At 45.4% G+C, this 15,085-nt stretch overlaps 6 protein-coding genes across 27 annotated transcripts in view; 4 read left to right on the top strand and 2 right to left on the bottom strand.

Annotated features, from left to right (window-relative positions):
* The window catches only part of LOC121875141, a 317,156-nt gene extending 307,412 nt beyond the window's left edge, over nucleotides 1-9,744 (top strand). For 17 of the 22 annotated variants that reach the window (XM_042379530.1, XM_042379534.1, XM_042379529.1 and 14 more), the window contains one exon: nucleotides 2,750-9,744. In XM_042379530.1, the coding sequence (XP_042235464.1) occupies nucleotides 2,750-3,940 (1,191 nt within the window). In that variant the 3' untranslated portion in view covers nucleotides 3,941-9,744. The remainder of the gene's footprint in view (nucleotides 1-2,749) is intronic. The other 5 variants (XM_042379549.1, XM_042379548.1, XM_042379528.1 and 2 more) reach the window with 4 other exon arrangements.
* Nucleotides 9,745-10,008: 264 nt separating this feature from the next.
* LOC121875081 (dirigent protein 10-like) lies at nucleotides 10,009-10,356 on the top strand. The gene has a single exon (XM_042379427.1). It carries the CDS (start codon nucleotides 10,009-10,011, stop codon nucleotides 10,354-10,356), a length of 348 nt encoding a protein of 115 aa, XP_042235361.1.
* Nucleotides 10,357-11,063: 707 nt separating this feature from the next.
* LOC121875080 (basic salivary proline-rich protein 2-like) lies at nucleotides 11,064-11,954 on the bottom strand. Its single transcript, XM_042379426.1, has one exon. It carries the CDS (start codon nucleotides 11,952-11,954, stop codon nucleotides 11,064-11,066), a length of 891 nt encoding a protein of 296 aa, XP_042235360.1.
* A 90-nt stretch (nucleotides 11,955-12,044) lies between these two features.
* On the top strand, nucleotides 12,045-12,668 carry LOC121875079 (basic proline-rich protein-like). The gene has a single exon (XM_042379425.1). The coding sequence runs from the start codon at nucleotides 12,045-12,047 to the stop codon at nucleotides 12,666-12,668; it is 624 nt and encodes a 207-aa protein (XP_042235359.1).
* Nucleotides 12,669-12,977: 309 nt separating this feature from the next.
* Nucleotides 12,978-13,358, bottom strand: LOC121875077 (tetra-peptide repeat homeobox protein 1-like). Its single transcript, XM_042379423.1, has one exon. It carries the CDS (start codon nucleotides 13,356-13,358, stop codon nucleotides 12,978-12,980), a length of 381 nt encoding a protein of 126 aa, XP_042235357.1.
* A 389-nt stretch (nucleotides 13,359-13,747) lies between these two features.
* Nucleotides 13,748-14,278, top strand: LOC121875076 (skin secretory protein xP2-like). Its single transcript, XM_042379422.1, has one exon. The coding sequence runs from the start codon at nucleotides 13,748-13,750 to the stop codon at nucleotides 14,276-14,278; it is 531 nt and encodes a 176-aa protein (XP_042235356.1).
* The last annotated feature ends 807 nt before the right edge of the window (nucleotides 14,279-15,085 follow it).

Genomic DNA, 15,085 nt, shown 5'->3' with positions numbered 1-15,085 from the left:
CAGTCAGAACTACAGTTAATCCCCCAACACAGAAAATGTCTGCACCCACATTTTCAAACTCAAGAGCCGTAACTTCCGAGTAGGTAGTCAATTATACCATTATAGGTAGGGGCAGGTAGTAGCTCTCACAATTGAACATAAAGAGCAAATTTCATACTTCTTCTCCTAATAGTTTCAGAGCTCAGTACAAAATGTTCCACAGATACACATGTACATTCATAGACAACATGGCTGTAGTAACTCCCCACTCTTGGAGTTGAAGGGAGGAAAATGATGTGCACTTCAGTTGTGCCCAAAACACTCTTAATTCACATTTTACAGACTAAAGGCAATGCACCATAAATAACATTCTGATGTACAGTAATGATATCTTTTACATTTAGAAAATATTACTTAATACTGTATTAGCATAATTGTTCATTGAAATTGAAATTAACTTTGAGTCAAATATTTCAAAATAATTGCTTTAAGTCCAGAAGCAGTTTTCAAAAACGTATATATGACACCGCTTAGTTTTGTAGTTAACTTCATACAAATACTGTATGTACTAGCAGAGTTATTCACATATAATTGAATTTAATTAACTGTAGAGCTTAGTAGATAAATTGCCTTTAAATGATCAGATACAGTACAGGTACATACCATAACAGCAACGTTTGTAAAATTTATGTAATTATTTAATGCCAAACAACAACACATTGAATCAAAGTCACTTGATGAATTAACTCAATTGATGAATCAGTGTGCAGTATTAGAGACAGCAGGATGAGGTGTGTACACAATTATGGTGCCGGGAGATTCAAGATAGATTTCTCCCAAGCTTATTTTCTCAAATAGTTACTAAAACATTAGCATTAGGTATTTGTTAAGTACTGTACAGTGATTTGCACCCATATTATATTAAAGAATATAAAATTTGTCAGATGAGAAAACTTATTATTGACAATTAAGTAAAAAACAATTGAATCATATCAGTTTGAATATTTGGACCATAGCCTTCAGTCTTATTGTTATTGTTCATTAGTAGGTTTGTGGTGTCTACTGTTTCAGTATAAACATATGAGAGAGTGGATATGCAGAGAGCAGCTTCCATGATGCATTGACCATCTTAAAAAGGTCTGTTCTTGATTATTAGCTTGGCTAGCTTTAATCTTGTTTTGTGGTCATTATCAGCCATTATTTACGGGTGATTTTACGCAAGTTTACGGTTCCTCGTGCTCGACTCTTTTGTTTCTTGAAGTGGAGGGGCATGTATGTTAGGAAGAGAATTTTGTTAAATTTGTTTGAATCCGTTCTTTAAATAGCTTCAGCACTCAGCTTGTAGCAAGAAAACATTTTGAAGGGAGCCATTCATAGATCTTATTATTCCAGGGGTGAGCTTGTCTCCTGTTGTCATACAGATAGATAACAAATACGAGCTGTTAGGATGACAGTATCTAATTGGCTGATTCCATAACTAGTGAGAGACAAGTCAAACTATTCCACAAGACTGAAACATAATAATTTGTGAAGGACACAAAACACTTGTTGTTTCTATTACAGACTACTGTATAATAATTTGCTCCCATGTCCAGTATTATGTTTCTTTTGACTGTAACTTGTTTCTAATTGATTTACAAATCAGCCAATTGAATGGTGTCTTTCAACAGTGTGATACATATTGTCTGCACAGTACATGATAACGAGACCAGAGCAACTAAGGGTTCTGTGCGTTTAATTATTATCTTCAGTACTGTACCTCTGAAAGCATTATCTTGAGTTTTAGAATGTTAATTCTGTATTAAGATATGTGATAGATATAGAATGTGAACTGAAATTATTTTTAACTAATTCAGACCTCTCTGAAGGAAACTGGAAATTGTGAAGAAAGATACAAAGAAATTTACGCTTTTCGTGTCAGCTGTTAGAATTACAAAATAATGAATCACAATATGGAAAATGGTTTTCATTCAGACTTGCGTTGTTAGTATCGGAAATATATGCAAAAGTTATTTGTATCATAATATCTTCTGCAATTATTTCATTAAAAGAAAGAAATCAAAGGTTTTAAATGTAATTAGATGTAAATAAGCCACTGTATTAAATATTTTTGAAAATTTCAGACAATTTCGAACGGGAAAGGTAAGGTAAATGTTTGAAAATGGGACACTTGAATGCGTCTGTGCTCGACGACATGTCAGTTGGGTTTTGGCTTTAGACTAGAATTATTACCATAGAGAATAATATTGATGGCCAAGTTGTACATATGTTGCATTGATGACCCAGCTGGTGAGAGCTTGGCTGTGTTCATGTGTTGCATGTTCCGATATTTACTGTTGTAGTGACTGCTCAACACCACACGCATTGCCTAGTTTTCTTTTTCATATTTTGGTTTGGAATGTATGTGCATTGCAGAAGCGCTGTATATTCTAGCCAGCAGTAACAGCAGCAGCAGCAGCAGTTGAGGTGCATTGGCGGCATAGCATGAGGGTGTCGCATGCCTATTTTTTGTCTTGTGATATAAGTTTGACGATATATTTACTTTCGGGAGAGTCAAAGCCGGCTTCTTGCAGTGTTTTATGATTGTATCGTTGACTTTTGTAGACATAGCTACTTGATCAATTGATTACAAACTAACAATCTAATGAGTTTGAAGAGAGTAAGCAGTTTGACAATGTGAGGAGATCAGTTTGTGGTGGTAAGTGGTGGCGTGTTGCCGGTGTTGGCTCCCCGAGGTGTGGCCGCAGTTGACGTCTTACCTCCCTCACAGCAGCCCGGTGTTGTCGCGAGCCCTCACCTGGCATCCGCCGCCGGAGTCGGAGCCGATGGACAGCCGCGCCTACGTGCAGAGAACGCACTCGACGCTCTGTTAGACGAGCTGCAGACCTTTGCAAGGCCGCCGTCTGAGGCCAGCAGCCGCAAGAGTAGTGTGGACGTGACCCCTGCCACCCCCTTGGCCACCATGGCGCCTGCATCCTTCACTGTCACCTCTGCCCTCACCACCAGCACTGGCGTCAGGCGGCTGCCGTCCTTCCCCAGCTCAGACTCCCAGTCCTCACCAGTCAAGTCACCAGCCAATGTGTTCCCTGGGGCATCCAGTACTCTCCCTAGGGCGGCCAGCCAAGCTCCCCTTCCGCCCCCTCGGGATGAACATCGCCTCAGCTTCACGTCTACGTCGTCAGGGTCAGCCAGGTCATCGCCACGCAGCAGCATCAGCGGAGAACCACACCGCTTACCGCCGCCCCCACCACCGAGAACATCATCCAGGTCACCAATGTTATCACCGTCGTCACCAATGAGTCCAGCACCGCGGTCGGTATCAGTGCCCCCAGGCGGTATAGTGGCAACTATGGTAGGTGGAGTACTGAGGAATGCCGAAGGTCGTGAACTATACGGCCCCGTGCTGCGTCAGCGACCTCCCCTAGGACGAGGATCATTCAGCGAAGATTCCACAGCCTCATCTGCCTCCACTAATAGCTCAACCAGCAGTGCCAAGGCTGGCCAGCTGTCCTCCAACAGTAGCAGTACTGAAAGTGTCAACTCTCAGGAAGGTGCTGGGCCACGCCAGCAGAACACGAGTAATGTGCCTCCAACACCACCACCCAAACAAAGGCAAGAGAACCTGGAGGCACGACACCTGGAGTTGCTGAGGCGGCAAAAGCAACTGCAGGAGCAGTACCAGAGGCTACAGTCACTGCAGAGGTCAGGAGGCCGTCCAACACCGTCAAACATTGACTTGAAGAAGACGGGGAGTGAGAGCAACCTGACAGCTCGGCTGGGGCTGTCCCTAGCTCCTGCAGCACACGGGTCACTCTCTAACCTCACCTCTCCAAACCCACCCTCCCACACGAACACCCTTCCCAACCCCAAGACTTCTTCTGCTGCCTCTACAGGTGGGATCGACCCTCACCTCACCACCAAACGCAGCAGTGGAGGCCTGGTTGAGACGGATATTCTCTGAAGAGAAGCATCCCTGTTGATAAACCAGGCAAGATGAAGTCCTTCCCTATTACAGGATTAGGAAATGTAAATATGTAAAGTTTATACATACACAAAAACTGCCAACAGAAAGACTTAAGGAAGACTAACCTTGCAATATACGCTTTATTTAGGGCTCATTTTGCGTCATTTGACAACGCATAATTTTTTGTCATGGTTATTTAGAAGTTGATCTGTCATTACAAAAAAAATCAAAAAACTTTTTGCCTACCAACTTTCTTAGATAAACCAAGAGGAGTTTGATAATTTTTTTTCACTTAGTAACATCGAGTCCCCAAAATGTCGGATACAACTATTGCTCAACACCCAGGACGTAACAAGCTCTCAGCTGAAGGCTCTCACTACAACTGCTGCTCTGGTTGACACTATCAAGGACCAGCTCAGACTGCCTCATAATATAATAAAGCAGTTCTAACAGCCCGGAGCTACACACTGTATAGTAGATCTGATGGCAAAAACTAAACTTAGTAGAGCAGTTCTGGCTGGTTGAAAATATTCATCAAAAAGCAGTTCTGATAGCCTGATGGAGTAGATGTAACTGGAGTCCTTACTGAGAGCTGCAAGCAGTGCTAAAATTACGTTAAGACGTATGCAAGTCTGTGATCTTAGGGTGGCTGCCTTGTGGTTGTCATTATTTCACACTTCACTTGTATTTTTTATAATAATGTCATATCAGCGGGGAACGGAGACTTTTGTCGTAAAATGAAAACATGGTGAGTGAGTATCAGTCTTAAGTATTACCTACCAGCTGTATCACTTTGCTTGAATATAGAAATTACTGTACTTCTATTACTGTATACTGTACATGCAGAGAAAACCTTGTGGACTGCTTTATTCTTAGGAAAACAGTAAAAAGACAATACTAACCATATTACCTGTAGTAGTTTAAAAAGTATGGAATTGTACTGGTAGCTTAAAAAAATCCTGTACATATTAACTTTATGCTGAATATTCATCAAAAACAGTTCACAAATCTCAAGTTTGACTGAAAATTTTGATGTACAGTATTTCACTTAAAGTTTGGAATTTTAGCTAAATGGGATAATATATCCATGTAAACTGTTTGTATAAAATATTAATTGAATTCAGTATATTTGAAAAACTTGCTAAGAGTTCTCGACGTGGGAGGAGAATCTAGATTTCCATGAATTGTTAATGAAAACCGTATATTTTCATCTAAATACATTTATTAATGGCTGATACTCCACTAATCATTTTCACTACAAATCACTTTGAGAACTCATTTAATACTTTTAGTATCATGCTTAATGTAGTTAATATTTTTATTTCCTTGTAAAACTTGTGTGGAGAGAGTGCCAGCATTCTAGTGTGTCAGTAGCCAGCAATGTTCACAAAGAAGTCCCATTAGTATTGACAACTAAAAATTATTTACTTGGGAAGCTTTGCAACATGACTGGGGCCACTTGTTGCTGGAACTGTCTCAGCTGGTCCTCAGGGTAGCCACCTGTTACAGGAACTGTCTCAGCTGGTCCTCAGGGTAGCCACCTGTTACAGGAACTGTCTCAGCTGGTCCTCAGGGTAGCCACCTGTTACAGGAACTGTCTCAGCTGGTCCTCAGGGTATCCACCTGTTACAGGAACTGGCTCAGCTGGTCCCCAGGGAGTAGTGCGGACTTTGTCGTTAACCATATCATCCAATCCTTCACTCCTCCAACAACTTTGATAGCTTGTAGTAACTTTACATGAATTTGCATTTCAGTTGAGGTTTTGATGATATGATAATTTTGCATCCTGTGCTCCCCTGATGGAGGAAATTGTGATGTCTTGTGGAGTAACCAATCTCTAGGATTGACAGACTTGCGGTTCATTTTATCTTCTCACCACAAATGAAAGGAAAATTTTGTGTAAATAGATTTTAAAGGTGCACATGTTTACGTGACTCGTATTGTAAATTATGTATTTTTAGTTTTTTCTCCTTTGTGGCGATATTTTGCACAAATTCATAGTCACAATTTAAATTATTATTGCCAACACTTAGGGCCATATTTTATGGGGAGGTTCAACGGAGCCAGGTTTGAGCTTTTGTCCTATTGTTATTCAAATATTAAAACTCTAACTCAGACTTAAGTTGATATCGAAGATGTTAATAGCTGCAATAAGTTGTGAAGATATGCTCTTATGGGATTGGTCAGTGACATGATAGTGTGAAGGAACAGTTCCCTAGATAATAATATTTAGGGAATCTGGATGGTCCGGTGGACTACCCCTTTAGGTTTTGACACCTTATGACGCAGGTTTATATCCCATCAAAGGACCATAATTGTTTTTATAGATACTGCAGTTAAATCATATAGCTGGGAACTTAAGTTGAAATCAGTGAAACTGTTTAGCTATATTTTTTGCTTATACAGTTTAAAGTGTTCTTAAAATTTATATATATTTGGACAAATAGATTAGAATTAGTGTATTATATCTCAAAACTAAATACTACTGTAAAGTCAACTGTGTTCAGTGCTCAACCTTGGCAATCAAACTTGTAAAATATGGCCTGATGACAAAAAAATCTTGTTAATGCAGGCATATCTTAAATATTTGTTGAGAAAATGTATCAGATTTTAGCATCTCTTATTATATATGTCATTCAGCACAATCGGCAATTTATGTATGTAAGGGTGAGCAGTGACTTCTCTTCGGTCCTTCTCCCATACTGAATTTAGAAGATGTGACCCGTTGTTTTGATTATGTGTAAAGCGTCTGCACTATGGCTTATGATATGAGTTTCAGGTAATGTAATTATGTTTTGAATTTTTTATGTCATTGCACAAGCAGGTAAGTTAATTGATAGTAAGTTATTTGTTTTGTATGGCAATGACAATCCATGGGTATCCTACTTGCTACTATATCAGTCTGTGGCCTTTTTTTCTAGCACCTGTTGTTTTTACTAGAAGTTAACATAATTTTTACTGTATATTTTTCCATCAGATGTTAGTTATTTTGATTTTGTAATTCAGATTTGTAATATCCTGTACATGCTTTACAGTGTGTGTATTGTAAGATGCAAATGATGATACAGGTTATGTAATTCTTGGCAGATAATTATTTGAGGTTCTTAAGTCACCCAGATTATGTTTCCTTGGTCGTGTCTCTTCGACCCAGTGTTATGCATGTGTGATGCTACCTGTTATACTTCTGCTGTTGAAATCTATTTTATATCATCCCGGCACCTTACCATAAGTTCAGCTTTACTGTTGTCTTCAGAAAAGCAATAATTCACATCTAGATTACCAGTTTAGAGAAAAGATTCTAAGGTAAAAAAAATAGTTAAGACTTACACCAGGAGATGAGCCAAGGGCAAGAGACAGACCACAATATTATCAAGTGTATATAAAACATCTTCAGTGTGTGTGTGTGTGTGTGTGTGTGTGTGTGTGTGTGTGTGTGTGTGTGTGTGTGTGTGTGTGTGTGTGTGTGTGTGGTGTTGTTAAAAATCAATGTTGACTGTTTAACATCAGAATCTCCAGATGGCTTTCACTTTCACACATGTTTCAGTATCTTTCAACTGTGTGCCAAAGGTCATATGGACCATTTTCTACAGACTGAGTGAAATAAATGAACGATATTTTGTTGTAGGTTGTGTTAGTATGGAACAGCTTTAGATAGGATTTATACATTGTGAAATGATAAGGATAAATTTATAGAAACAAACTACCTCTGTGAAAGTGAATGGTGTATCGTCTTGTGAGATGAACATAACTGAAACTTAAATGTAAAATTTTTGATTGTATAGCGGCTGAAGATTCTTGTGAAGTAAAAGGAACAAGACACAAAGTTGTCCTCATGCAGTCACTTCCTGGTAACTGAAGGATCTTGAGGGCATAATATTAATACTGAAACTCATATCATAATCCAATGATATTTTTGTCTAAACTCTTTTCTTAAACCTATGGAGTGACAGTGTTTCCTTCAGGTGACTTACAATGATATTCTTTCTTCCCCAATTGCTGAAAACATTTTTGTCTTCTTTTTCTTGGGGTATTTTTATGTGTCATTCAAAAGTTGATGCAGTTCTTCAGCCTTGTATTTCATTTAGCTTTTTTCAATTTACTTTAGCCAGTACTTCAAAATGTGTGGTATGACAGATTGTTCTGTGACTTAGTTAGAGGTCTGCTAAGGGTTATTTTCCCAGTGTAAAGCTTTGAAAATTATTCCTTAATCCCATAGGTGCCTAGGGGTGAAAACTGTGTCTGAGTATCATCCCATCATCTAAGACCCAAACTCTCTTGTATTTTGTGGGAATTGTATGATCTGACTTAGATTTGACTGGTTGGCAACTCAGGTAATGTGACTACAGTAAGTTTGTCACTTGTAACAGAATGACCATTTAGGTTCCTGGACAGTGCATCTTTAGTAGCAGGTGATGCTCATAAAATAAGTTCATTGTTATCAAAACTGAAATATTGAAGGTATATTTTAACATGAGAATATTGGATGACATGAAAACTATGAAATTTGTAATGATAGTCATGTTATTCAAAAGGTGCAAGATGCAAACAAGCAGCATTCACTGGCTCCTGCTTGAGCTATAACTTAAGGAGTACAGTACAGCAGTAGTCTTCTCTTCAAAAACTAAAATAAAATTGGGTCTTTCTGATGTAACATGTCAAGTGCTTCAGTTTTGTAAGAATCAGTATCTGTTCAACCATAGTTATACTGTACAGTACAGTATGGGTATATCCTTATGGCCAGTTGTCTTTATTTTATGGTTATGGTGGTTATGGGGAAGTCATAAGAGTTGCAAAGGGTTCTATTGTTTCCTTAAATACCACACTAAAATTGCCAAGTGTTCACTTGTTCAGCCATATATATATATATATATATATATATATATATATATATATATATATATATATTGACACAGGAAGTCATCCACTCACAGTTGTGTTGGAGAAGTTCTTAAACCCTTTAAACAGGCAGAGGCCAATTTTGGTACATTTTTATTTTTACAGTGACTGTAAATCTGAAGGGCACTACTACCTGTAGTTTACTCTAAATGTCATTATCTTTACAAATACCATAAAGACAAAAGTATGAAGAAGCAATGATGACGTTTTTATCCAATTTTATGTAATATTCACATACCCTAATATTGTACTATAATAATAACGGAATATTTATGTTCATTTTGTTGAGGAAGTCAGACATACAGTATAGACAACAAACAAAATACCGAGGAATTGGGGACATAAGGGATTAGATTGCCTCTGAATAGGTTCCATTCTTGCTCTTTTTGTCACCATCGCTTGTAATTGTTCATGTTTTTTCGCCTTATTAATAGTCATTAAAGAAAAAGCCTTTGCAAAAATGTTGAATAATGCATGGATAGTTATTGTGAGTCAGTTCTTTGTAACTTACCTTGAATTTCTGTAATATATATTGTAATTTTATAAGGAGTATAGTCATTTTGGCTGCTACATAAATAAATGTGCTATTCTGGTGTTGAACATGAAGGCCATCCCGGACAGTGCCGGCTCTTGCAAAATATTACTTTTGCTCTTGTCTTTTGTTTTCCCTAATCTGAATATTATAGGCCTCTCTGCTCTGTTATTCACTTTCCTTCTGAATTTGCCTTTTTAAATGTAGCTTAGAGCTTTTGTTCTTCACTCGTAAAGTGAAAACTTTTTATAAAATTTTCAAGAGCTAGCTAGGGACAGCATTAAAAGAGATGGTATATGTAATATATGTCCTGTTAACTCTTATTTCAATGATAAAAAAAGATATGTTTGCCACAAATAAAACTGCAATGATGGAGAGTGTGTTAATAACCTTTTCTTTGTAACTGCCATATCACAAGTTTCTGACAGATGATTTAAAACTTACAGGCAAAGCAAAATTCACTTTTTAAATATTCTAAGTATCTCTAATTACTTCTAAGGTCATTAATTAACACTAATTACTGAAATTTTTATATTACAGATACTTAATCAGCGTGTGAAGTATAGTATAGTAGTACCGTTCCAAGGGTGGCGCCACACCCACGGGCCCTCGGGTGTAAGCGCCCCTGCGATGGTCCATGGAGGCATGGCTGCAGCTAGGAGGGCCCCTGGGGGTGCCGCTACCCCTGGGACGACAACTCCCGCTGACCTTGAGAGGGCCCCTGAAGATGTCGCCGCTGCTGGGAGGGCCTCTGGGAGGACCGTCACCCCTGGGAGGCTACCTAGGGGCTTCACCATCTCTGGGAGTGTTTCTGGGGGCATCGTCGTCCCTGAGAGGGCCCCCTGGGCGTGGTGCCGCCCTGGGAGGATCTCTGAGGGTGCCCTCTTCCCTGGGAGGGTCCATGGGGGAACTGCCGCCCTTGGGAGGGTCCCTGGGGGCGCTGCAGTCAATGGAAGGGTCCCCGGGGATGTCGCCACCCCTGTGAAATTGCTGGGGGAACCGCCATCCTAAGGGATGCTCCTGCCCCTTGCAAGGGGCCCTGTGGGCGCCACAGCCCCTGGCAGGGTCTCTGGAGGCGTTGCTGTCTCTGGGAGGGTCCCTGAGGGTGCGACCACCACAGGGAGGTCCCTTGGGGCCGCCACCGCCCCTAAGGGAGCCCCTGGAGGCGCTGCTGCCTTTGGGATAATCCCTGGGAATGTCCCAGGGGGCGTTTCTGTTCCTGAAGATATCCCTGGGAGCGCCGCCGCCCCTGAGTGGGCCCATGTTAGCACCACCACCCTTGGGAGGGTCCTGGGGGCACTGCCACCCCTGAGTGGGACCCTGGGAATGCCACCACCCTTGGCAAGGCCCCTGGGGGCGAAGCCACACCTGAGAGTGCCCCTGGGAGTGTGCTGGGAGCACTGCAGCCCATAGAAGGGGCCCTGGGGGCACTGCCACCCCTGGAAGGCCCCTGCAGCCGCCGCCGCCCCTAAGAGGGCTCTGGGAGCGCCAGCCTTAAACGGCCCCTGGATGCAGTAGTTTTTGAGGTATTTAGAACTCTGGGACATGCAACATTAAATAAATACACCTCCCATCACATTTCCAGTATCATCGCATTCTGAAGAAGGTAACATAAGTTGTGGTATTGTGTTGACTAATGGCTTTCTCCTGCTATTGGCTGTAATATGGTGAGTTAAAAGAATAGTCCACCAATCATAGCTCAGTAAGGAACTTCTGGAAGTATGTAATATATATGACACAATGAACAAGCATGCCGTAGGGCACCTGGGGATCTTTGCTAGGGTCCCTGGAAGGCACCACCCCTCGGAGGGTTCCTGGGGGCATCGCTGTCCCTGAGAGGGTCCTTGGAGATCCGCTGCCCCTGCAAGAGTCCTTGGTGGTGCCGCTGTCACTGGAAGGGTCCCTGGGAGGGATGCTAGCCGTACCTCCATCACTGGCGGGGTTCCTAGGGGCACCACAACCCATGAGAGGGTCCCTGAGGGCGCCATCACCCCTGGGACAATCCTTGAGGGTGCCACCACACTTGAGAGGGTCCCAGAGAAGGTTCCAAGGGGTGCCTATGTCCCTAAAGGTGTCCCTGGGGTTGCCAATGCCTCTGGGAGGTTCCCTGGGGGTGCTGCCACACCTGAGTGGGGCCTTGGGAATGCCACCACCATTGGAAGGGCCAACACCCCTGGCAGGGCCCATGTGGACTCCTCCGCTCCTCGGAGAGTTTCTGGGGGCGCCGCCGTCCCTGTGAGGGTCCCTGGGAGTGCCGCTGTCACTGGGAAGATCTCTGGGAGGGTCCCTAGGGGCCCCACCACTTCTGAAAGGGTCCCTGGGAGAGCCACTATCCCTGGAAGGTTCCCTGAGGGAGCCACCGACCAAGAAACGCTCACTGGGGGCGCCGCCGCCTATGGGAGGGTCCCTGGAAAGGTTCTTGGTGGCGCCTCTATCCCTGAAGGTGTCTCTGGAGGCACCACCGCCTCTGGCAGGGTCCATGGGGGCGCCACCAGCCCTGAGTGGGCCCCTGGGAGAGACCCTGGAGTCGTTGTCGCCGCTGGGAAGGCCCCTGGGGTCGCTGCCGCCCCTGGTAGGGCCCATAGGGTCAGCAATACCCCTGCGAGTGCCCCTTGGGGCAACGACGCCCCTCTGAGTGATGCTGGGGTCGCCGGCGCCCCTGGGAGGGCGCCTATGGGCAACGACGCCACTGGAAGGGATCCCGTGGTTGCTGCCGATCTTGGGAGAGCCCCTGTGAGGCCCCCTGTGGGGGTCGCCGGTGCCCCTGGAAGGGCCCCTGCAGGCACCGTCACCCCTGGGAGTGCCATTGGGGGCGCCGCCACCCCTGGAAGGGCTCCAAGGATGCCGCAACCCTTAGGAGGGCTACTAGGGGGTGCTGACGCAATGGGAGAGCCCCTAAGAGCGACCCTGGGGTCGCCGCTGCCCCTGGGATGGCCACCAGAAGGGCTGCCGCTCCTGGGAGAGCCGCTAAGGGCGCCACCGACTATGGGAGGTCCTCGGTCCTCCTCTACCCCTGGGAGGGCCCCTGGAGGCAACACTGTGTCTGGGTGGTATCCTCTGGTCGCTGCCACCCCGGTGAGTACCTCTGGGGGTACCAACGCCCCTTGGAGGGATCCTGGGGTCGCGGCCGACCCTGGGATAGCCCCTGGGGTCGCTGCTGCCCCTGGGAGTGCTCCTCGGGTCGCCGCCACACCTGAGAGGTCCCCTATCGTAGCCACCGCACCTGGAAGGACCGTAGGGATGCCGTCACCTTTGGGAGGGCTCCTGGGAGTTTCGCCGCCCCGGAAGGGTCCCTGAGGGCGCACATCCCCCTGGAAGGGCTCCTGTGGATGCCACACTTGGTAGGGAAAATTGGAACGCCCCAGGGGACACTCAACCTGTAGGGCCCCTGGTGGCAGTTTGTTTGCACCATTCAGAAAAATGGGAGATATAACGTTAAATAAACACACTTCCCAACGCTTTTACAGTATCATAGCCTCATGAACAATGTAAAGGAGAATAAATATGCAACAGGAAAACATAAGTTGGGGTGTTATGCTGACTGACTGCTCTGTTCTCCTATTGGTTAATATTTGATGGAGTTACATTTTAGTCCACCAATCACAGTTAAGTAAGGGATTGCTGGATATATTCAAGATGCATGACACCACGACCAAGCTTGCTGGAGGGCTCCTGAGAGGTGGCGCCTCTGGTACGGACCCCTGAGGGTACCATCGCCCCAGGAAGGGCCTCTGGTAGTGGCGCAGCCCCTGGGAGGGCCCCTGGGGGCAACGACATCTCTGGGAGGTATCCTGTGGTAGCCGCAACCCCTGTGAGTTCCTCTGGGGATACCAATGCCCCTTGGAGGGATCCTGGGGTCGCCGCCGACCCTGGGATAGCCCCTGGGGTCGCTGCTGCCCCTGGGACTGCTCCTGGGGTCGGTGCCGTACCTGGGAGGTCCCCTGTGGTAGCCAACGCCCCAGGAAGAGCCCCTGGGGTTGCCGCCATCTTTGGGAGGGCTCCTGTGAGTTTCGTCGCCCCCAGAAGGGCCCCTGTGGGTGCACACCCCCTGGAAGGTCCCCTGTGGGCGCCACAACTGATAGGGAAAATGGAAACGCCCCAGGGGGCACTCCACCTGTAGGGCCCCTGGTGACAGTTTGTTTGCACCATTCAACAAAATGGGAGATATGACGTTAAATAGACACACTTCCCAACGCTTTTACAGTATCATAGCCTCATGAACAATGTAAAGGAGAATAAATATGCAACAGGAAAACATAAGTTGGGGTGTTGTGCTGACTGACTGCTCTGTTCTCCTATTGGTTAATATTGATGGATTTACATTTTAGTCCACCAATCACAGTTAAGTAAGGGAAGGCTGGATATATTCAAGATGCATGACACCACGACCAAGCTTGCTGGGTGGCTCCTGGGAGGTGGCGCCTCTGGTAGGGACCCCTGAGGGTACCATCGCCCCAGGGAGGGCCTCTGGTAGCGGCGCTGCCCCTGAGAGGGCCCCTGGGGGCAAAGACATCTCTGGGGGGTATCCTCTGGTACCTGCAACCCCTGTGAGTGCCTCTGGGGGTACCAATGCCCCTTGGAGGGATCCTAGGGTCGCTGCCGACCCTGGGATAGCCCCTTGGGTTGCTGCTGCCCCTGGCAGTGCTCCTGGGGTCACCGCCGCAGCAGGGAGGTCCCTTGTGGTAGCCACCACCCCAGGAAGAGCCCCTGGGGTTGCCGCCACCTATGGGAGGGCTCCTGTGAGTTTCTTCGCCTCTGGAAGGTCCCCTGTGGGTGCACACCCCCCTGGAAGGGCTCCTGTGGACGCCAGACTTGGTAGGGAAAATGGGAACACCCCAGGGGGCACTCCACCTGTAGGGTCCCTGGTGACAGTTTGTTTGCACAATTCAGAAAAATGGGAGATATGACGTTAAATAAACACACTTCCCAACGCTTTTACAGTATCATAGCCTCATGAACAATGTAAAGGAGAATAAATATGCAACAGGAAAACATAAGTTGGGGTGTTGTGCTGACTGACTGCTCTGTTCTCTTATTGGTTAATATTGATGGATTTACATTTTAGTCCACCAATCACAGTTAAGTAAGGGATTGCTGGAGGTATTCAAGATGTATGACACCACGATCAAGCGTGCTGGGTGGCTCCTGGGAGGTGGCGCCTCTGGTAGGGACTCCTGAGGGTAACATCACCCCAGGGATGACGTTAAATAAACACACTTCCCAACGCTTTTACAGTATCATAGCCTCATGAACAATGTAAAGGAGAATAAAAATGCAACAGGAAAACATAAGTTGGGGTGTTGTGCTGACTGACTGCTCTGTTCTCTTATTGGTTAATATTGATGGATTTACATTTTAGTCCACCAATCACAGTTAAGTAAGGGATTGCTGGAGGTATTCAAGATGTATGACACCACGACCAAGCCTGCTGGAGGGGTCCTGGGAGGTGGCGCCTCTGGTACGGACCCCTGAGGGTACCATCGCCCCAGGAAGGGCCTCTGGTAGTGGCGCTGCCCCTGGGAGGGCCCCTGGGGGCAACGACATCTCTGGGAGGTATCCTCTGGTAGCCGCAACCCCTGTGAGTGCCTCTGGGGGTACCAACACCCCTTGCAGGGATCCTGGGGTCGCCGCCGACTCTGGGATAGCCCCTGGGGTTGCTGCTGCCCTTGGGAGTGCTCCTGGGGTCACCGTTGCAGATGGGAAGTCCCCTGTGG

Source organism: Homarus americanus, unplaced genomic scaffold, assembly GCF_018991925.1.
Source record: "Homarus americanus isolate GMGI-L3 unplaced genomic scaffold, GMGI_Hamer_2.0 scaffold36970, whole genome shotgun sequence".
Taxonomy (NCBI): domain Eukaryota; kingdom Metazoa; phylum Arthropoda; class Malacostraca; order Decapoda; family Nephropidae; genus Homarus; species Homarus americanus.
This window is presented reverse-complemented; position numbering and strand designations above follow the sequence as displayed.

What these genes read in the sequence shown, in the direction of transcription:
- LOC121875081 (XM_042379427.1), top strand. Translation starts at nt 10,009, where the DNA reads ATGGAGGCATGGCTGCAGCTAGGAGGGCCCCTGGGGGTGCCGCTACCC.
- LOC121875080 (XM_042379426.1), bottom strand. Translation starts at nt 11,954, where the DNA reads ATGGGCCCTACCAGGGGCGGCAGCGACCCCAGGGGCCTTCCCAGCGGC.
- LOC121875079 (XM_042379425.1), top strand. Translation starts at nt 12,045, where the DNA reads ATGGGCAACGACGCCACTGGAAGGGATCCCGTGGTTGCTGCCGATCTT.
- LOC121875077 (XM_042379423.1), bottom strand. Translation starts at nt 13,358, where the DNA reads ATGGCGGCAACCCCAGGGGCTCTTCCTGGGGCGTTGGCTACCACAGGG.
- LOC121875076 (XM_042379422.1), top strand. Translation starts at nt 13,748, where the DNA reads ATGACACCACGACCAAGCTTGCTGGGTGGCTCCTGGGAGGTGGCGCCT.